We start from the raw sequence: 23,349 nt of genomic DNA, 5'->3' as shown, positions 1-23,349 counted from the left end.
CAATTTAAGAGTTGACATGTTTTATAGTTTAGGAGGAGTTTACATGTTATATAGTTTAGGAGGAGTTTACATGTTATATCGTTTAGTAAAGAGTTTACATGTTATATAGTTTAGGAGGAGTTTACATGTTATATAGTTTAGGAGGAGTTTATATGTTATGTAGTTTAGGAGGAGTTTATATGTTATGTAGTTTAGTAAAGAGTTTACATGTTACAATTTAAAAGTTGACATGTTTCATAGTTTAGGAGGAGTTTACATGTTATATAGTTTAGGAGGAGTTTATATGTTATGTAGTTTAGGAGGAGTTTACATGTTATATAGTTTAGGAGGAGTTTACATGTTATATAGTTTAGGAGGAGTTTACATGTTATATAGTTTAGGAGGAGTTTACATGTTATATAGTTTAGGAGGAGTTTACATGTTATATAGTTTAGGAGGAGTTTACATGTTATATAGTTTAGGAGGAGTTTACATGTTATATAGTTTAGGAGGAGTTTACATGTTATATAGTTTAGGAGGAGTTTACATGTTATATAGGTCAGGAGGAGTTTACATGTTATATAGGTCAGGAGGAGTTTACATGTTATATAGTTTAGGAGGAGTTTACATGTTATATAGTTTAGGAGGAGTTTACATGTTATATAGTTTAGGAGGAGTTTACATGTTATATAGTTTAGGAGGAGTTTACATGTTATATAGGTCAGGAGGAGTTTACATGTTATATAGTTTAGGAGGAGTTTACATGTTACAATTTAAAAGTTGACATGTTTCATAGTTTAGGAGGAGTTTACATGTTATATAGTTTAGGAGGAGTTTACATGTTACAATTTAAAAGTTGACATGTTTCATAGTTTAGGAGGAGTTTACATGTTATATAGTTTAGGAGGAGTTTATATGTTATATAGTTTAGGAGGAGTTTATATGTTATATAGTTTAGGAGGAGTTTATATGTTATATAGTTTAGGAGGAGTTTATATGTTATATAGTTTAGGAGGAGTTTATATGTTTCATAGTTTAGGAGGAGTTTACATGTTATATAGTTTAGGAGGAGTTTATATGTTATGTAGTTTAGGAGGAGTTTATATGTTATGTAGTTTAGTAAAGAGTTTACATGTTACAATTTAAGAGTTGACATGTTTCATAGTTTAGGAGGAGTTTATATGTTATATAGTTTAGGAGGAGTTTACATGTTATATAGTTTAGGAGGAGTTTATATGTTATGTAGTTTAGGAGGAGTTTATATGTTATGTAGTTTAGTAAAGAGTTTACATGTTACAATTTAAGAGTTGACATGTTATATAGTTTAGGAGGAGTTTACATGTTATATAGTTTAGGAGGAGTTTACATGTTATATAGTTTAGGAGGAGTTTACATGTTATATAGTTTAGGAGGAGTTTACATGTTATATAGTTTAGGAGGAGTTTACATGTTATATAGTTCAGGAGGAGTTTACATGTTATATAGTTTAGGAGGAGTTTACATGTTATATAGTTCAGGAGGAGTTTACATGTTATATAGTTTAGGAGGAGTTTACATGTTATATAGTTCAGGAGGAGTTTACATGTTATATAGTTTAGTAAAGAGTTTACATGTTATATAGTTTAGGAGGAGTTTACATGTTTTATAGTTTAGGAGGAGTTTACATGTTATATAGGTCAGGAGGAGTTTACATGTTTTATAGTTTAGGAGGAGTTTACATGTTATATAGTTTAGTAAAGAGTTTACATGTTATATAGTTTAGGAGTTTACATGTTATATAGTTTAGGAGGAGTTTACATGTTTTATAGTTTAGGAGGAGTTTACATGTTATATAGGTCAGGAGGAGTTTACATGTTATATAGGTCAGGAGGAGTTTACATGTTATATAGTTTAGTAAAGAGTTTACATGTTATATAGTTTAGGAGGAGTTTACATGTTATATAGTTTAGGAGTTTACATGTTATATAGTTCAGGAGGAGTTTACATGTTATATAGTTTAGGAGGAGTTTACATGTTATATAGTTTAGGAGGAGTTTACATGTTTTATAGTTTAGGAGTTTACATGTTATATAGTTCAGGAGGAGTTTACATGTTATATAGTTTAGGAGGAGTTTACATGTTATATAGTTTAGGAGGAGTTTACATGTTATATAGGTCAGGAGGAGTTTACATGTTATATAGTTTAGGAGGAGTTTACATGTTATATAGTTTAGGAGGAGTTTACATGTTACAATTTAAGAGTTGACATGTTTTATAGTTTAGGAGGAGTTTACATGTTATATAGTTTAGTAAAGAGTTTACATGTTACAATTTAAGAGTTGACATGTTTCATAGTTTAGGAGGAGTTTACATGTTATATAGTTTAGGAGGAGTTTACATGTTATATAGTTTAGGAGGAGTTTACATGTTATATAGGTCAGGAGGAGTTTACATGTTATATAGTTTAGGAGGAGTTTACATGTTATATCGTTTAGTAAAGAGTTTACATGTTATATAGTTTAGGAGGAGTTTACATGTTATATAGTTTAGGAGGAGTTTATATGTTATGTAGTTTAGGAGGAGTTTATATGTTATGTAGTTTAGTAAAGAGTTTACATGTTACAATTTAAAAGTTGACATGTTTCATAGTTTAGGAGGAGTTTACATGTTATATAGTTTAGGAGGAGTTTATATGTTATGTAGTTTAGGAGGAGTTTACATGTTATATAGTTTAGGAGGAGTTTACATGTTATATAGTTTAGGAGGAGTTTACATGTTATATAGTTTAGGAGGAGTTTACATGTTATATAGTTTAGGAGGAGTTTACATGTTATATAGTTTAGGAGGAGTTTACATGTTATATAGTTTAGGAGGAGTTTACATGTTATATAGTTTAGGAGGAGTTTACATGTTATATAGTTTAGGAGGAGTTTACATGTTATATAGGTCAGGAGGAGTTTACATGTTATATAGGTCAGGAGGAGTTTACATGTTATATAGTTTAGGAGGAGTTTACATGTTATATAGTTTAGGAGGAGTTTACATGTTATATAGTTTAGGAGGAGTTTACATGTTATATAGTTCAGGAGGAGTTTACATGTTATATAGGTCAGGAGGAGTTTACATGTTATATAGTTTAGTAAAGAGTTTACATGTTATATAGTTTAGGAGGAGTTTACATGTTATATAGTTTAGGAGGAGTTTACATGTTATATAGTTTAGGAGGAGTTTACATGTTATATAGTTTAGGAGGAGTTTATATGTTTTATAGTTTAGGAGTTTACATGTTTCATAGTTTAGGAGGAGTTTACATGTTATATAGTTTAGGAGGAGTTTACATGTTACAATTTAAAAGTTGACATGTTACATAGTTTAGGAGGAGTTTACATGTTATATAGTTTAGGAGGAGTTTACATGTTACATAGTTTAGGAGGAGTTTACATGTTACATAGTTTAGGAGGAGTTTACATGTTTCATAGTTTAGGAGGAGTTTACATGTTATATAGTTTAGGAGGAGTTTACATGTTATATAGTTTAGTAAAGAGTTTACATGTTATATAGGTCAGGAGGAGTTTACATGTTATATAGGTCAGGAGGAGTTTACATGTTATATAGTTTAGGAGGAGTTTACATGTTACAATTTAAAAGTTGACATGTTTCATAGTTTAGGAGGAGTTTACATGTTATATAGTTTAGGAGGAGTTTACATGTTACAATTTAAAAGTTGACATGTTTCATAGTTTAGGAGGAGTTTACATGTTATATAGTTTAGGAGGAGTTTATATGTTATATAGTTTAGGAGGAGTTTATATGTTATATAGTTTAGGAGGAGTTTATATGTTATATAGTTTAGGAGGAGTTTATATGTTATATAGTTTAGGAGGAGTTTATATGTTTCATAGTTTAGGAGGAGTTTACATGTTATATAGTTTAGGAGGAGTTTATATGTTATGTAGTTTAGGAGGAGTTTATATGTTATGTAGTTTAGTAAAGAGTTTACATGTTACAATTTAAGAGTTGACATGTTTCATAGTTTAGGAGGAGTTTATATGTTATATAGTTTAGGAGGAGTTTACATGTTATATAGTTTAGGAGGAGTTTATATGTTATGTAGTTTAGGAGGAGTTTATATGTTATGTAGTTTAGTAAAGAGTTTACATGTTACAATTTAAGAGTTGACATGTTATATAGTTTAGGAGGAGTTTACATGTTATATAGTTTAGGAGGAGTTTACATGTTATATAGTTTAGGAGGAGTTTACATGTTTTATAGTTTAGGAGTTTACATGTTATATAGTTTAGGAGGAGTTTACATGTTATATAGTTTAGGAGGAGTTTACATGTTATATAGTTTAGGAGGAGTTTACATGTTATATAGGTCAGGAGGAGTTTACATGTTATATAGTTTAGGAGGAGTTTACATGTTATATAGGTCAGGAGGAGTTTACATGTTATATAGTTTAGGAGGAGTTTACATGTTACATAGTTTAGGAGGAGTTTATATGTTATATAGTTTAGGAGGAGTTTATATGTTATGTAGTTTAGGAGGAGTTTACATGTTATATAGTTTAGTAAAGAGTTTACATGTTACAATTTAAGAGTTGACATGTTTCATAGTTTAGGAGGAGTTTACATGTTATATAGTTTAGGAGGAGTTTACATGTTATATAGTTTAGGAGGAGTTTACATGTTATATAGGTCAGGAGGAGTTTACATGTTATATAGTTTAGGAGGAGTTTACATGTTATATCGTTTAGTAAAGAGTTTACATGTTATATAGTTTAGGAGGAGTTTACATGTTATATAGTTTAGGAGGAGTTTATATGTTATGTAGTTTAGGAGGAGTTTATATGTTATGTAGTTTAGTAAAGAGTTTACATGTTACAATTTAAAAGTTGACATGTTTCATAGTTTAGGAGGAGTTTACATGTTATATAGTTTAGGAGGAGTTTATATGTTATGTAGTTTAGGAGGAGTTTACATGTTATATAGTTTAGGAGGAGTTTACATGTTATATAGTTTAGGAGGAGTTTACATGTTATATAGTTTAGGAGGAGTTTACATGTTATATAGTTTAGGAGGAGTTTACATGTTATATAGTTTAGGAGGAGTTTACATGTTATATAGTTTAGGAGGAGTTTACATGTTATATAGTTTAGGAGGAGTTTACATGTTATATAGTTTAGGAGGAGTTTACATGTTATATAGGTCAGGAGGAGTTTACATGTTATATAGGTCAGGAGGAGTTTACATGTTATATAGTTTAGGAGGAGTTTACATGTTATATAGTTTAGGAGGAGTTTACATGTTATATAGTTTAGGAGGAGTTTACATGTTATATAGTTCAGGAGGAGTTTACATGTTATATAGTTTAGGAGGAGTTTACATGTTATATAGGTCAGGAGGAGTTTACATGTTATATAGTTTAGGAGGAGTTTACATGTTATATAGTTTAGGAGGAGTTTACATGTTATATAGTTTAGGAGGAGTTTACATGTTATATAGTTTAGGAAGAGTTTACATGTTATATAGTTTAGGAGGAGTTTACATGTTATATAGTTTAGTAAAGAGTTTACATGTTATATAGTTTAGGAGGAGTTTACATGTTATATAGTTTAGGAGGAGTTTACATGTTATATAGTTTAGGAGGAGTTTACATGTTATATAGTTTAGGAGGAGTTTACATGTTATATAGTTTAGGAGGAGTTTATATGTTTTATAGTTTAGGAGTTTACATGTTTCATAGTTTAGGAGGAGTTTACATGTTATATAGTTTAGGAGGAGTTTACATGTTACAATTTAAAAGTTGACATGTTACATAGTTTAGGAGGAGTTTACATGTTATATAGTTTAGGAGGAGTTTACATGTTACATAGTTTAGGAGGAGTTTACATGTTACATAGTTTAGGAGGAGTTTACATGTTTCATAGTTTAGGAGGAGTTTACATGTTATATAGTTTAGGAGGAGTTTACATGTTATATAGTTTAGGAGGAGTTTACATGTTATATAGTTTAGGAGGAGTTTACATGTTATATAGTTTAGGAGGAGTTTACATGTTACATAGTTTAGGAGGAGTTTACATGTTATATAGTTTAGGAGGAGTTTACATGTTACATAGTTTAGGAGGAGTTTACATGTTACATAGTTTAGGAGGAGTTTACATGTTACATAGTTTAGGAGGAGTTTACATGTTTCATAGTTTAGGAGGAGTTTACATGTTATATAGTTTAGGAGGAGTTTACATGTTATATAGTTTAGGAGGAGTTTATATGTTATATAGTTTAGGTGGAGTTTACATGTTATATAGTTTAGGAGGAGTTTACATGTTACAATTTAAAAGTTGACATGTTTCATAGTTTAGGAGGAGTTTACATGTTATATAGTTTAGGAGGAGTTTACATGTTACAATTTAAAAGTTGACATGTTTCATAGTTTAGGAGGAGTTTACATGTTATATAGTTTAGGAGGAGTTTATATGTTATATAGTTTAGGAGGAGTTTATATGTTATATAGTTTAGGAGGAGTTTATATGTTATATAGTTTAGGAGGAGTTTATATGTTATATAGTTTAGGAGGAGTTTATATGTTTCATAGTTTAGGAGGAGTTTACATGTTATATAGTTTAGGAGGAGTTTATATGTTATGTAGTTTAGGAGGAGTTTATATGTTATGTAGTTTAGTAAAGAGTTTACATGTTACAATTTAAGAGTTGACATGTTTCATAGTTTAGGAGGAGTTTATATGTTATATAGTTTAGGAGGAGTTTACATGTTATATAGTTTAGGAGGAGTTTATATGTTATGTAGTTTAGGAGGAGTTTATATGTTATGTAGTTTAGTAAAGAGTTTACATGTTACAATTTAAGAGTTGACATGTTATATAGTTTAGGAGGAGTTTACATGTTATATAGTTTAGGAGGAGTTTACATGTTATATAGTTTAGGAGGAGTTTACATGTTATATAGTTTAGGAGGAGTTTACATGTTATATAGTTTAGGAGGAGTTTACATGTTATATAGTTCAGGAGGAGTTTACATGTTATAGTTTAGGAGGAGTTTATATGTTTTATAGTTTAGGAGTTTACATGTTTCATAGTTTAGGAGGAGTTTACATGTTTTATAGTTTAGGAGGAGTTTATATGTTATATAGTTTAGGAGGAGTTTACATGTTATATAGTTTAGGAGGAGTTTACATGTTTTATAGTTTAGGAGGAGTTTATATGTTTTATAGTTTAGGAGTTTACATGTTTCATAGTTTAGGAGGAGTTTACATGTTTTATAGTTTAGGAGGAGTTTACATGTTATATAGGTCAGGAGGAGTTTACATGTTATATAGTTTAGTAAAGAGTTTACATGTTATATAGTTTAGGAGGAGTTTACATGTTATATAGTTTAGGAGGAGTTTACATGTTATATAGTTTAGGAGGAGTTTACATGTTATATAGTTTAGGAGGAGTTTACATGTTATATAGTTTAGGAGGAGTTTATATGTTATATAGTTTAGGAGGAGTTTACATGTTATATAGTTCAGGAGGAGTTTACATGTTATATAGTTTAGGAGGAGTTTACATGTTATATAGTTTAGGAGGAGTTTACATGTTATATAGGTCAGGAGGAGTTTACATGTTTTATAGTTTAGGAGGAGTTTACATGTTATATAGTTTAGGAGGAGTTTACATGTTATATAGTTTAGGAGGAGTTTACATGTTTTATAGTTTAGGAGGAGTTTACATGTTATATAGGTCAGGAGGAGTTTACATGTTATATAGGTCAGGAGGAGTTTACATGTTATATAGGTCAGGAGGAGTTTACATGTTATATAGTTTAGGAGGAGTTTACATGTTATATAGGTCATGAGGAGTTTACATGTTATATAGTTTAGGAGGAGTTTACATGTTATATAGGTCAGGAGGAGTTTATATGTTATGTAGTTTAGGAGGAGTTTATATGTTATGTAGTTTAGTAAAGAGTTTACATGTTACAATTTAAGAGTTGACATGTTATATAGTTTAGGAGGAGTTTACATGTTATATAGTTTAGGAGGAGTTTACATGTTATATAGTTTAGGAGGAGTTTACATGTTTTATAGTTTAGGAGGAGTTTACATGTTTTATAGTTTAGGAGTTTACATGTTATATAGTTTAGGAGGAGTTTACATGTTATATAGTTTAGGAGGAGTTTACATGTTTCATAGTTTAGGAGGAGTTTACATGTTATATAGTTTAGGAGTTTACATGTTATATAGTTTAGGAGGAGTTTACATGTTTTATAGTTTAGGAGGAGTTTATATGTTTTATAGTTTAGGAGTTTACATGTTATATAGTTTAGGAGGAGTTTACATGTTATATAGTTTAGGAGGAGTTTACATGTTATATAGTTTAGGAGGAGTTTATATGTTATATAGTTTAGGAGGAGTTTATATGTTATATAGTTTAGGAGGAGTTTACATGTTACAATTTAAGAGTTGACATGTTTCATAGTTTAGGAGGAGTTTACATGTTATATAGTTTAGGAGGAGTTTACATGTTATATAGTTTAGGAGGAGTTTACATGTTATATAGTTTAGGAGTTTACATGTTATATAGTTCTGGAGGAGTTTATATGTTATATAGTTTAGGAGTTTACATGTTATATAGTTCAGGAGGAGTTTATATGTTATATAGTTTAGGAGGAGTTTACATGTTATATAGTTTAGGAGGAGTTTACATGTTATGTAGTTTAGTAAAGAGTTTATATGTTATATAGTTTAGGAGGAGTTTATATGTTTTATAGTTTAGGAGGAGTTTATATGTTTTATAGTTTAGGAGGAGTTTACATGTTATATAGTTTAGGAGGAGTTTACATGTTATATAGTTTAGGAGGAGTTTATATGTTATATAGTTTAGGAGGAGTTTATATGTTATGTAGTTTAGGAGGAGTTTATATGTTATGTAGTTTAGTAAAGAGTTTATATGTTATATAGTTTAGGAGGAGTTTATATGTTATATAGTTTAGGAGGAGTTTATATGTTATGTAGTTTAGTAAAGAGTTTATATGTTATATAGTTTAGGAGGAGTTTACATGTTTTATAGTTTAGGAGGAGTTTACATGTTATATAGTTTAGGAGGAGTTTACATGTTATATAGTTTAGGAGGAGTTTATATGTTTTATAGTTTAGGAGGAGTTTACATGTTATATAGTTTAGGAGGAGTTTACATGTTATATAGTTTAGGAGGAGTTTATATGTTTTATAGTTTAGGAGGAGTTTATATGTTATGTAGTTTAGTAAAGAGTTTATATGTTACCTATTTCAGGAGTTTACATGTTACATAGTTTAGGAGAATGTCTTGCAGTGGGCTGAATCAGAATGGACTTACCCACCCCAGTTTACTCCCTTTCCTGAAAAAATATATATATTGGGAATGTCAGTATTTCCTAACATGTTTTCATTATGTTTTGTTTATATGCTATTATTATTATTTTTTAAATGGCCACCAGTCTTGTTGCTAGCATGTCAAAAAAGTACACTACAGGGAGCCTTCCACACAGTCTTTGGTCAAGGCTCTGCTATGGGACTAAAGTCCAAAACAGGCAACAGAGCAACTTGGCCACCAATGAATTTGGATCTCTCTATTTCCGTTTATTTTCAAAGCACTTTAACTATGTTATCTCCCTTTACATTTACGCCACTTAGCAGACGCTCGTATCCAGAGAAACTAGGGTTAAGTGCATTGCTCAAGGGCGCATTGACAGATTTTTCATGTAGTTGGCTCTGGGATTTTGAACCAGCGACCTTTCGGTTTCCGGCCCAACACTCTTAACTGATGTACTTTATTGGTTTTATTGCGTCTTTTTCCCCTGACACGACCACATGTCTCTGTCCACATGTTCATGTCAGTGGTTTGATAGAGGACCTTTAGAGTAGCTGTGGAGATAATATGGTTGGGTCTCCTGGGGACAAAGGTCTGTGACAGCGTGCTTCACTGCCTTTTCCCAGTGATAACATTCTGGCTAATGTTTGGAGCGGCTGGCTGCATGGAAGGAGAATGACATGCAGGTAGCAGACCGACAGGAACCCATCAGGCCCATTACACTACACACACTATCCACCTGAACAAGTACTGTTGTTCATTAGGCTATAGGTCAGTGCTATCCGGGATCCTTGGGACGTCCCTAAACTAATCTCTAACTTTAACCTTAACCCTTACCCTTGCACTAATCTTAACCATAACTCTTACCTAACCCTAACCTTAACCCTTAACCACTTTTATTTCAATGGGGTAGGGATGTCCAAAGGATTCCCGATGGCACGGACCGTAGACTGTAGCCTCAGAGGAAGAAAAGTGTTACAGCCACACGGGTCGAGGTTTAATTCCTGTTTTTCAACTTTTAAGTTCTTCATTACTGTAAAATGGAACTTTCCTATCCCCAACTTCCATTTCCACTTTTTTTATGACTGATAAAAGACTTGTGAAACTCAGTGAAACTCACAAAAACCTAAAGAATGCAGTGACAGGGCCACATTTCTTTGAAGAATTTGCATATACAGTGCCTTGCGAAAGTATTCGGCCCCCTTGCGACCTTTTGCCACATTTCAGGCTTCAAACATAAAGATATAAAACTGTATTTTTTTGTGAAGAATCAACAACAAGTGGGACACAATCATGAAGTGGAATGACATTTATTGGATATTTCAAACTTTTTTAACAAATCAAAAACTGAAAAATTGGGCGTGCAAAATTATTCAGCCCCTTTACTTTCAGTGCAGCAAACTCTCTCCAGAAGTTCAGTGAGGATCTCTGAATGATCCAATGTTGACCTAAATGACTAATGATGATAAATACAATCCACCTGTGTGTAATCAAGTCTCCGTATAAATGCACCTGCACTGTGATAGTCTCAGAGGTCCGTTAAAAGCGCAGAGAGCATCATGAAGAACAAGGAACACACCAGGCAGGTCCGAGATACTGTTGTGAAGAAGTTTTAAAGCCGGATATGGATACAAAAATATTTCCCAAGCTTTAAACATCCCAAGGAGCACTGTGCAAGCGATAATATTGAAATGGAAGGAGTATCAGACCACTGCAAATCTACCAAGACCTGGCCGTCCCTCTAAACTTTCAGCTCATACAAGGAGAAGACTGATCAGAGATGCAGCCAAGAGGCCCATGATCACTCTGGATGAACTGCAGAGATCTACAGCTGAGGTGGGAGACTCTGTCAGTAGGACAACAATCAGTCGTATATTGCACAAATCTGGCCTTTATGGAAGAGTGGCAAGAAGAAAGCCATTTCTTAAAGATATCCAAAAAAAGTGTTGTTTAAAGTTTGCCACAAGCCACCTGGGAGACACACCAAACATGTGGAAGAAGGTGCTCTGGTCAGATGAAACCAAAATTGAACTTTTTGGCAACAATGCAAAACGTTATGTTTGGCGTAAAAGCAACACAGCTCATCACCCTGAACACACCATCCCCACTGTCAAACATGGTGGTGGCAGCATCATAGTTTGGGCCTGCTTTTCTTCAGCAGGGACAGGGAAGATGGTTAAAATTGATGGGACGATGGATGGAGCCAAATACAGGACCATTCTGGAAGAAAACCTGATGGAGTCTGCAAAAGACCTGAGACTGGGACGGAGATTTGTATTCCAACAAGACAATGATCCAAAACATAAAGCAAAATCTACAATGGAATGGTTCAAAAATAAACATATCCAGGTGTTAGAATGGCCAAGTCAAAGTCCAGACCTGAATCCAATCGAGAATCTAAAACTGAAAACTGCTCTCCATCCAACCTCACTGAGCTCGAGCTGTTTTGCATGGAGGAATGGGAAAAAAATTTCAGTCTCTCGATGTGCAAAACTGATAGAGACATACCCCAAGCGACTTACAGCTGTAATCGCAGCAAAAGGTGGCGCTACAAAGTATTAACTTAAGGGGGCTGAATAATTTTGCACGCCCAATTTTTCAGTTTTTGATTTGTTAAAAACGTTTGAAATATCCAATAAATGTCGTTCCACTTCATGATTGTGTCCCACTTGTTGTTGATTCTTCACAAAAAAATACAGTTTTATATCTTTATGTTTGAAGCCTGAAATGTGGCAAAAGGTCGCAAAGTTCAAGGGGGCTGAATACTTTCGCAAGGCACTGTATGAAATAATTTGCATACATTATACTTATCATAAATAGGCATGCAATTTTAAAACAAAGTACATATTAGCTTGGCTGTGAAATGACTATGTCCTCAAGATTGTTTTTAGCCAAAGCCTTAGAATTTCAGGCTCATTCAAGATGAAAGCCTCAACAACAACAAGGAGAAGCAAGTATTGACAAATCAGCATCTCTTTAACTACTCTCACAGGAATGAGGAAGTGAGTGAGGAAGTGAGTGAGGATCTAGTTTACGGGAAACTAGTGGGAGGGGTTGATGGGAATGCATGTGGGTGGTTTTGAGGATGACTATAATAAATATTTTAACAGAGAGAGAGAGAGAGAGAGGAAGAGAGAATAGAGAGGTAGAATGCCTTTTAAACAATTGTAGCACAGTAACATTGGATTTGACATCCCAATTTGTTTATATGTGTAGGACCACCATTGAACAAGGCCTACTATACTAGGGTTCAATATGGTGTTTTGCTGATGTGTTCTAAACTTTATGTATGTCTACAGCTTAGGAGTTTACTATTGTACAAATCTCAGACAACTCTTTCAGTGAGTTTTCCAGGTCAATAGTACATTTAAAAGCTACAAAGACAACCCCTCAGTAACATCTTCTTGTCTGTAAACAATGTTTTTTTTAAATGGTTGAGTCACAGGGGTGAGTCGACATGCACATGTTGACAGTTGGCGGTCTGACTATCGATCTTTGTGCTCCCTCCCTCTGCCTCAGAGGAGGACAGGAATCTGGTTGTGGTCTAGTCACCGCGCCCTCCCATCTGCCCCGCGCTCCATGTCGACCTGTTTGCCTGTTTGCTTTAGAGAGCAAGTTGACCTTTTTCCTTAATGGCCTATCTGGCCAATACAATGTGTGGGTCTGTGAGTCAGGCAGCAGGAATTCAGCACTCCCTGACGGGTAGCACCAGTCCCAAGGAGTCAGGGTCACCCTAAGACATTGTATTGTTGTCTTGGAAACCCCTGAGGAATCCTGCAGGCAAACATTGACTCAGTCATCTCCCACACTACAGCCAGACTCCCTCTCAGGCAGCTCTCTCATGTGCTGGCTTGTTGCAGGAGGTGGGTGCCTGGATGGCCAATCGTGGGATCCGTCACAGATGTGAAAGTGCTCGTGTGGATAGCTGGAATAGCTGTCCGCCCTCTCTTATTAGTGTGTCTGACTCATTCACAAAAAATGTGAGAACTTCAACTGCAACACCTTGAACAAGTTCAGCCGTAAACTCTGCAGTGTAGTTGATTATCTCTAACTTTCACAAAGAATAAAGCATGAGATGTGAGCCAAATAAAACTAGCAGCATGTGTTAAGCTTAGGATGGGAAACAGGGTTTTGAATGTTTTCTTGAGAGCAGACGTTTTCCAGTGATAATCCCTTAACTATCGGTTCTCTAAGATCCAGGCCAAACACAGGCAATATTTTGGAGGAGGACCAGGATCACTCATGGATAGAACACCTTGTTATTCAGGGGAAAACGGATCACAGTGACCTCCGTCCAAAACATGAGAAAATGAATGTTTTGGACAGCATGCAAAACATACCTTGTGAAAGCACAGCCCTGTATGATTAGCTGTTTACTTTCAGATTGTAGTCTGTGTTATGCATACGGTGTAAACAGGCTGAGTGTTGACTTTCAGATTGTAGTCTGTGTTTTGCATACAGTGTAAAAGTTCTGCGTGTTTACTTTCAGATTGTAGTCTGTGTTATGCATACGGTGTAAACAGGCTGAGTGTTTACTTTCAGATTGTAGTCTGTGTTATACAAACGGTGTAAACAGTCTGCGTGTTTACTTTCAGATTGTAGTCTGTGTTATGCATACGGTGTAAACAGGCTGAGTGTTTACTTTCAGATTGTAGTCTGTGTTATACAAACGGTGTAAACAGTCTGCGTGTTTACTTTCAGGTTGTAGTCTGTGTTATGCATACAGTGTAAACAGTCTGCGTGTTTAATTTCAGGTTGTAGTCTGTGTTATGCATACAGTGTAAACAGTCTGCATGTTTACTTTCAGGTTGTTGTCTGTGTTATACAAACGGTGTAAACAGTCTGCGTGTTTAATTTCAGGTTGTAGTCTGTGTTATGCATACAGTGTAAACAGTCTGCATGTTTACTTTCAGGTTGTTGTCTGTGTTATACAAACGGTGTAAACAGTCTGCGTGTTTAATTTCAGGTTGTAGTCTGTGTTATGCATACAGTGTAAACAGTCTGCATGTTTACTTTCAGGTTGTTGTCTGTGTTTTGCACACAGTGTAAAAGTTCTGCGTGTTTACTTTCAGGTTGTTGTCTGTGTTATACAAACGGTGTAAACAGTCTGCGTGTTTACTTTCAGGTTGTAGTCTGTGTTATGCATACAGTGTAAACAGTCTGCTTGTTGACTTTCAGGTTGTAGTCTGTGTTATGCATACAGTGTAAACAGTCTGCGTGTTGACTTTCAGGTTGTAGTCTGTGTTATGCATACAGTGTAAACAGTCTGTGTGAGTCTTCTGTTCTTCAGAAGAAATTCTTGAGAAAGATGCTCAGTAGATCTGATCCTATGACAGGTTTGGGAGGGGGGAGTTTGTGCTACAGCTGGAGTTTCTCTTTCTGTTTCCCAAGAACTGATTTGTAGGAGTGGTGTACGGAGCATGTGCATGTGAACAAAACATGAATAACACATTCCTTGATTGAATTGCACCCCCCTCAGAACAGGCTCTACAAGGTGTCGAAGGTGTTCCACAGGGATGTTGGCACATTACCCGTTCAAAGGCACAAATCTTTTGTCTTGCCCGTTCACCCTCTGAATGGCACACGTACACAATCCATTTCTCAACTGTCTCGGGGCTTCAAAATCCTCCTTTAACCTGTCACCTCCCCTTTATCTACACTGATTGAAGTGGATTTAACAAGTGACATCAATAAGGGATCATAGCTTTCACCTGGATTCACCTGGTCAGTCTATGGCATGGAAAGAGCAGGTGTTCTTAATGTTTTGTACACTCAGTGTGGCTGTGCTGTAGCTGTCACTAACGGGGTCATAAACTATGGTCAGAGTGGTAGAGAAATAATATATAAATAATATAAGATGAGCAGCACTGTTAACAACACAGCAGTCACACCAGCATTTCACTGTTATTTGCTGTGTATGAATTTCAGTGGAGGCTGGTGGGAGGCTGCTATAGGAGGACGGACTCATTGTACTGGCTGGATTGGAACATTGAAACGGAGTCAAAAAGTGGTTTCCACATGTTACCGTTCCATGTGTTCCATTCCAGCCATTACAATGAGTCCGTCCTCCTATAGCTCCTGCCACCAGCTGCCACTGATCAAATCAAATCAAATGTTATTGGTCACATACACATGGTTAGCAGATGTTAATGTGAGTGTAGCGAAATGCTTGTGCTTCTAGTTCCGACCGTGCAGATATACCTAACAAGTAATCCAACAATTTCACAAAAACTTCCTTATACACACAAGTGTAAAGGAATGAATAAGAATATGTACATATAAATATATGGATGAGCGATGGCCGAACGGCATAGGCAAGATGCAGTAGATGGTATAGAGTACAGTATATACATATGAGATGAGTAATGTAGGGTATGTAAACATTATATAAGGTGCCATTGTTTAAAGTGACTAGTGATATATTTATTACATCCCATTTTTAATTATTAAAGTGGCTAGAGATTTGAGTCAGTATGTTGGCAGCAGCCCCTCAATGTTAGTGATGGCTGTTTAACAGTCTGATGGCCTTGAGATAGAAGCTGTTTTTCAGTCTCTCGGTCCCTGCTTTGATGCACCTGTATTGACCTCGCCTTCTGGATGATAGCAAGATGAACAAGCAGTGGCTCGGGTGGTTGTTGTCCTTGATGATCTTTTTGGCCTTCCTGTGACATCGGGTGGTGTAGGTGTCCTGGAGGGCAGGTAGTTTGCCCTCGGTAATGCGTTGTGCAGACCTCACTACCCTCTGGAGAGCCTTGCGGTTGTGGGCGGAGCAGATGCCGTGCCAGGCGGTGACACAGCCCGACAGGATGTTCTCGATTGTGCATCTGTAAAAGTTTGTGAGTGTTTTTGGTGACGAGGCAAATTTCTTCAATTGAATATGGTACAATGATAAATGAATTGAGGAAACATATTTTGGAAAAGTTCGTATTGTAACAGCATACTTAGGCAAATAATCAAGTTGTGAGAAAACATTTTTTATTTTCCAACAGTCCCTCAAAGTAGATTGGCTTTGTCCTGCTATTGTGATGACTCCATCCAAAATGCAGATGCGCTCCATAGCTGAGGAGAGGATGAGTCATCGATTCTCCAGATGCACACGGTCCATTTGGGTTACCAGATGCACAAGTTCCATTTGGGTTACCAGATGCACACGGTCCTTTTAGGTGACCAGGTGCACATGGGCCTTTTTAGGTGACCAGGTGCACATGGGCCTTTTTAGGTGACCAGGTGCACATGTGCCTTTTTAGGTGACCAGGTGCACAACATCCATTTTGGGTGACCAGGTGCACGCGGTTCGTAACAGCGCGGCTATCTGCTTTAATGTCCGAGGAAGGGTGCTTAAGTGTGGGTGCCCTGGTTCACCTGGTACGCAAGGTTGTGGAGGTGGGGGGGGGGGGGGTCCCCTGCTCCACCCATGCACATACATAGCCTTATTTGACTCATTGTTAAACACGTTTGCATGATTTTCCCTTCCTCAGTTCAGGGAATGAGAAGGCTACTTCATTGACTGAGTCCTGTCAAAAACACAATGCAGATAGCAGCACATAATGGGACAAGACAAAAATGGTGGCAAGGTTAAAGGTTTAATGGCGGAGAAATATACTGAGATATGAATAGACTGGTGTTGATAAATATCGGAGTGTGGTGTCAGGAAAATAACCTCACACTCAACGTCAACAAAACAAAGGTGATGATCGTGGACTTCAGGCAACAGCAGAGGGAGCACCCCCCTATCCACATCGACGGGACAGTAGTGGAGAAGATGGAAAGTTTTAAGTTCCTCGGCGTACACATCACGGACAACTGAAATGGTCCACCCACACAGACAGCGTGGTGAAGAAGGCACAACAGCGCCTCTTCAACTTCAGGAGACTGAAGAAATTTGGCTTGTCACCAAAAACACTCACAAACTTTTACAGATGCACAATCGAGAGCATCCTGTCGGGCTGTATCACCGCCTGGTATGGCAACTGCTCCGCCCACAACCGCAAGGCTCTCCAGAGGGTAGTGAGGTCTGCACAACGCATCACCGGGTGCAAACTACTTGCCCTCCAGGACACCTGCACCACCCGATGTCACAGAAAGGCCAAAAAGATCATCATGGACAACAACCACCCGAGCCACCGCCTGTTCATCCCGCTATCATCCAGAAGGCGAGGTCAGTACAGGTGCATCAAAGCAGGGACTGAGAGACTGAAAAACAGCTTCTATCTCAAGGCTATCAGACTGTTAAACAGCCATCACTAACATTGAGTGGCTGCTGCCAACATACTGACTCATTGCCTGTGCCTTTCTGCCATCACTCATCCATATATTTATTGCCTATGCCGTTCGGCCATCGCTCATCCATATATTTACATGTACATATTCTTATTCATTCCTTTACACTTGTGTGTGTATAAGGTAGTTGTTGTGAAATTGTTGGATTACTTGTTAGATATTACTGCACGTCCGGAACTAGAAGCACAAGCATTTCGCTACACTCGCATTAACAACTGCTAACCATGTGTATGTGACCAATAAAATTTGATTTGATTTAATACCCAGCCATAGTACAGTGAGTATTTACAGTAATAAACAGCCCACATGGTCATACAGGTCCTCTCAATGGGCTCTGGACACATACTTAGCCATATACTGTATAAAGACAATCAGGTATAGTGAGCAAAAATAGGCGGAGGATTAGAGGCTTGGGGACCATGAACCCCATGGCGGGTGTGTGTCCTGGCGAGAGAAGAGGGGTCAGGTTGGCCAAGCTGGGGCCTGGGGAGAGGAGGGGGTAGGTTGGCCATGCTGGGGCCAGGGGAGAGAGGAGGGGCAGGTTGCTAAGCTGGGGCTTGGCGAGGGAAGAAGGGCCAGGTTAGCCAAGCTGGGGCCTGGGGAGAGACGAGGGGGCAGGTGGCCAAGCTGGGGCCTGGCGAGGGAAGAGGGGCCAGGTTGGCCAAGCTGGGGCCTGGGGAGAGAAGAGGGGCCAGGTTAGCCAAGCTGGGACCTGACGAGAGGACCACATGCTGAGCCATCTCTGCTCAAGGAAGTAAGATGAGTGCAAGCCTTGCTATTTGTATTTGAGTACCTGCTAAATAAACAGACCATTTTGTCACACATTTTGGCTATCTTTAGGTTGTCTCTATTGTTGTACAAACACTACAGCTGGAGACTACTAGAACTGTAAAATACCAGCTACTTTGCCTTCTGAGATGAGAGGAAGGTTCTGACACCAACAGATTTGCAGACTGAGGGTAGGATCCCCCTGCGGTGTAATCACCTCTTATTAAACGTACCCTGCTTTCTAGATAAACCTATAAGAGCATAATTAAAGTTTATTAGCTGGTCTTACCAAGAGACTGCAATGTAATCTGGACCATGTCTCCTTTGCCATATGGTAATGATCTACACCCCCCTTCTGCTTACACATGAAAGAGAGTTGAGCTATGTCAACTCTTGAGCAAGTGCTCGGGTGGTGGCAACTTCTGTTGCTATTCATTCATGCCAATCTAATACAAATGTGAAATATGATTTTAATACATTCCCTAGTTTGTGTTTGGATTTGACTTCCCAGGCTCATGGTAGAAAGGATCTATTGGAAATAAAACCAGTGAGACAAAAGTCAAGGTAAAAAAAAAAGATTTATTGAGAAACGTATAAAAATATTTTTAACAATTTACAATTTGGATGAAAAAACAAAACAAGCCGCAATCATACAACTAGAGGTGAAAACAAGTTGATGCATGTAACAGTCATTTCATCCCCATCAGACAAATACAGTAACAACAAATGTCCATCAGTAGACGTTCAATGTTACATTAAAATGGAAGTGCTTTGAAGGTTATTTACACATATACACGTCTGCTCAGAAGATTTTAAACCATAAATATGGTCAAAATACATTTAAATAATCTGTGGGCCCTTCAACAACCGTGGAATGAAATATACAGCCAAAATTCTCTTAAAATAAATAAATAATTCCACGTAGCTCGAGTGAAAGAAAAAAACCCACAAATAAATATTCACAATGGCCTCAATGCTAGCCTGTTATGCAAAAGACAGAGACATGTTTACACATAAACAAAAGAGCAGGACATTTAGTGTTTCAGTGTGGTGCTTTGCATTTCAGTGTGCATTAACATCTGGATGAGTGGTAACTGTGTGGACAGGAGTTAAAAGCTCAGAGGTGGATGCAGGAAAGTGAGGTAAGTTTTCAGGTTCTTGTTTGCACCATGTGAGGTTGTCTTGTTGCTGTCGACATTGTAATATGGCATAGGCTTTACTGATCTATGCCTATGAGATAGGAAATAAAGCCTTGTAAAGTATTATTTTATTCAAGTATTTCCAGGGTCCCAACAATCTGACTCACAACCAAAGGCATTTAGATCTGCTTCCTCTGACTCCCACTCATCAGTGAGCAACAACAGAGTACAGTGGCTGGTTGGTAGCTAGTTATGTAACAAAGACTGTCCACGCCTTCAGTAGAACAATCACATGGGTAGGGATGGACTTTTTTCTGGTGAACATAATCTCACGCCACAGCCAATATTATAGAGCAAGTCCTTCGTAAGGGTGAGAATAGCTTTCGCTATTACAAGTAGCTATTAAGGACTTTGGTTTTCATGGAGTCCAAAAGCTGTGTGAACAGGTGGGGTCTGGCCACAAGAGAAAGAGGGAGAGAGATTTAACAAGAGTCATCTGTAACTTCCTTCTGTATAACATATGTTGTGTTTCAGTGTACGGCCACATCAGTCCTCTGGGTGTACCACTAGTCTCTGTCAGTGCAGCCATGCCGTCACTGGGCCACCACGGTGGTGAAGGCAGTAGGCTCAGGGCTGATGCTGTGCAGTCGGATCTCGTTGCTCTGCTCTGCAGAGGACACTGTGCTCTGCATCCACGGGTGATTGATGATGTCCTCAAACGATGGCCTCTCAGCAGGTCTCAGGGACAAGCACAACTTGATCAACTGCTGGCACTCTGTAAGAACAATGGGGATAACGGTCAGTCGGTTCTTAGACTGGACACACAATGACTAACATTCCACTGGTTTAGGTTTGAGGTTTTGTTCCAGTTATTGGGGCTCACCTGTGGAGATTCTTCGTCTGAAGAGCACCTGGCCTCGTACAATCTCCTCGTCCTGTTCGAAGGGGATATCTCCACACACCATGTCATACAGCAGGACACCCAGAGACCAAACTGTGGCTGACCGCCCATGGTACCGATGGTATTTAATCCATTCTGGTGGGCTGTACACTCTAGTACCTGTGGATATAAAGAATAAGAATGATAGTTAGATTCAATGGGGTGTCTATTTCTACAAATAGGATGTTTTATTTTATTTTTAATCAGACCTTTATTTAACTAGGAACACATGCAATAGAATCTGTTCAAAAATTGACAAGTAAAAAAAAAAAAAAAAGATTGGGGAAACATTTAATAAATTGTGATATTATAGATTAAAATATTATAAAACAATAGCTGCACCTCCTATTGGGGCCAGGTGACAGTGAGCATGACAGGTGTGCGTGGGAGGAGAGTCAGGTGACAATGTTTACAAACTTTGAGTTGTAAAAATACACGTTTCCTCCAAAGGGTGGCGCTCAAAGCAACACATTCGGTAACCCACTAAAATGGGCTACGGTTAAAGTCTATCAACCGGTATGCTTACCGTCGAAGTCGGTGTAAACAGTGTCTTTGAGCAATGCCCCGGATCCAAAGTCAATAAGATTAATTTCGCCCGTCCGAAGATCGATGAGGATATTTTCGTCCTTGATGTCCCTGTGTACAACCCCACAGTTGTGGCAGTGTCGCACCGCTTCAAGAACCTGACGGAAAAAGTTCTTTGCCAGCTCCTCTGGTAAGGCGCCCTTCTCAGTGATGAAATCAAACAAGTCCTTGCCGTTCTCCGGTCGTTCCATGACAATAATAAAGCTGTCAGGTCGCTCGTACCAGTCCAGCATCTTTATTACCCCCCGAGCCCCATTTCCAACTTTCTTCAAGAGTAGAATCTCCATAGGGACGCGAGAGCCATTGGGCTGAAAACAAAATAGAAATATGTTTAATTTCTGGAGACAATAGTACAACATATGATTAACAACTATCCCTTTAGTTAACTTGTTAAAATGCACAACCATAAGAATCCTTACCATCTCTCCCCAATCCGAGACCCGATCCTTGGCCACATGTTTGACAGCAACCTGTGTGAAAGAAAAACAATCTAACATGAAATTACATGAGCAAACATGCAACAACAAAAAAAATATATATGTATATCACGTTAAAAAAGTTCAAATAATGCGAAAGATACTAACCAGTGCTCCATCTGAAATTGTCGTGCCTGAATAGACTGTGCCAAACCCGCCGCTTCCCAGCACAGCGCCGACCTGGTAAACCTTTTCAAATGGCTCCCTCTCCTTCCCTGTGATTATAGATGTACACACGGTTAATACAACGCTTCAAACTAGTGCAATGTGACATGGCTGAATGCAAAGCATCGAAATAACAGAAAAGGAAAACGATGAATTAAAATACAATAACATTGTTGTGAGCCCAGCTAGATATAGCAGCTGGTTAGTAAAGCGAACATTTAACGTTAGCTAGCTATAGCGAACAACAAAAGCTTAATCTAACCTTGGTGAATTTGAAGCTGGATTTTCGCCGGCATATCAACGGTGGAGATATGAGCGAATGAGTTTAATTTCGACAACAGCATTCCTGTAATCCACGAAATGTGTGATTTATTCTACAAATATTCCGTCGTGGGATACAGTTCCACTATCGGGCGTGTGATCCACGTTGTTGTAGCTGGGGGGGAAAATGCGTCAGGAATGCTCTCTAATCCGGATCTCATGAAGACTCGTATTTGATCCTTGACCATAAATGCTTCGGTATCCAGTGAGTAGAAATAACGACTAGCCCAATGATTAAAAAATGACTATTAACAACCTCAATAGTTGTAAACAGTAAGTCAAATTAAAAGAAAACCAGCTCCTAATACGTTTTAGTCGCAAAGACACCGGCTCCTTGGATTTGAGTAAGGGCAGCGGAAGGACAAATATATATCTATAGTAAATGGGAGTAGCCACAAGGTCCATCGTCATTCTTTTCTCCGCCCACCAGTCATTCTCCACCAATAGTAATTATTATAGACGATCCAAACACACGTCAATCACAGAATTAGAAGAAAGAAAAGCCTAACCGGCTAGACTAGACGTGGCGGGAATTAAAACGCGGCAAAATAAATACTTTTTTTTACTGCACTTCGGAAGGAAATACAAATAGAATATCTACATGGGCAAACTACCCCCTCTCCTTGCATGCGAGATGTAGTCTGCACGGGAATGTATGGAGGGTTACTGTTACGGAGTTCTTATGTTGCATGCTTCATTCAGGCTTTGACGCAACATAGTTTTATAAGAACATTATTTTTTTTGTTATACTATCAACTGTTGTTTACATTATACTACATATCCTTTACCCCAAAAAGGCTATGCCAGAGTTGGTTTAGCCTATATGCATTATGGAATATAGTGTGATCCTAATGCAATTTTATGCAGCGAGATTTCAGTAGATTTTATGTCTTCTGTCGCAGGGATATAATGTAGCTAATTCTGTATCAGTTCATCAAGAACTTGGGTCTATTGTATTAACCCCACAATATGCTATAGCCTATTATTTTCACTTCAGGACAATGCAGTGTATTGCCTATTCGAGGGGAGAACTAACCTATAGTTTTTATTTGAATTGGCGAACAATAGTAGTCTACTCGACACTAAAGCGCTATGTATAATAGCCGCATACCATACATTCTTTCAAATTGGGTGGCCTCGTTTTTAGTTGGTTGCAGGATGTGGGAAACTTGAGATAAAAGACATCCACCCCCCCCCCCCCCCCCCCCCCCCCACCAGTCTTTTCCCGCGCAATACATCATTGTTTGAACGCCCTCCTCCTCTCTCCCTCTCTCTCCCTCTCTCTCTCTCTCTCTGAGTTATGGTTTGTTTGGCTATTCAATGTCATGGTTGACTATATTAATGATACTATCAGGCTTTGACATGTAAA

At 37.4% G+C, this 23,349-nt stretch overlaps 1 protein-coding gene across 1 annotated transcript; it reads right to left on the bottom strand.

Annotated features, from left to right (window-relative positions):
- Positions 1-18,913: 18,913 nt before the first annotated feature.
- pim1 (Pim-1 proto-oncogene, serine/threonine kinase) lies at positions 18,914-22,360 on the bottom strand. The gene is made up of 6 exons (XM_021567007.3): positions 21,922-22,360; positions 21,603-21,709; positions 21,438-21,488; positions 20,960-21,326; positions 20,377-20,553; positions 18,914-20,268 (listed from the first exon to the last, which is right to left on the bottom strand). The coding sequence occupies exons 1-6, from the start codon at positions 22,001-22,003 to the stop codon at positions 20,087-20,089; spliced, it is 966 nt and encodes a 321-aa protein (XP_021422682.3). The 5' UTR covers positions 22,004-22,360; the 3' UTR covers positions 18,914-20,086.
- Between the last annotated feature and the right edge of the window lie 989 nt (positions 22,361-23,349).

This window comes from Oncorhynchus mykiss, chromosome 16 (genome assembly GCF_057628025.1).
Source record: "Oncorhynchus mykiss isolate SJ-2025 chromosome 16, ASM5762802v1, whole genome shotgun sequence".
NCBI classification, from domain to species: domain Eukaryota; kingdom Metazoa; phylum Chordata; class Actinopteri; order Salmoniformes; family Salmonidae; genus Oncorhynchus; species Oncorhynchus mykiss.
This window is presented reverse-complemented; position numbering and strand designations above follow the sequence as displayed.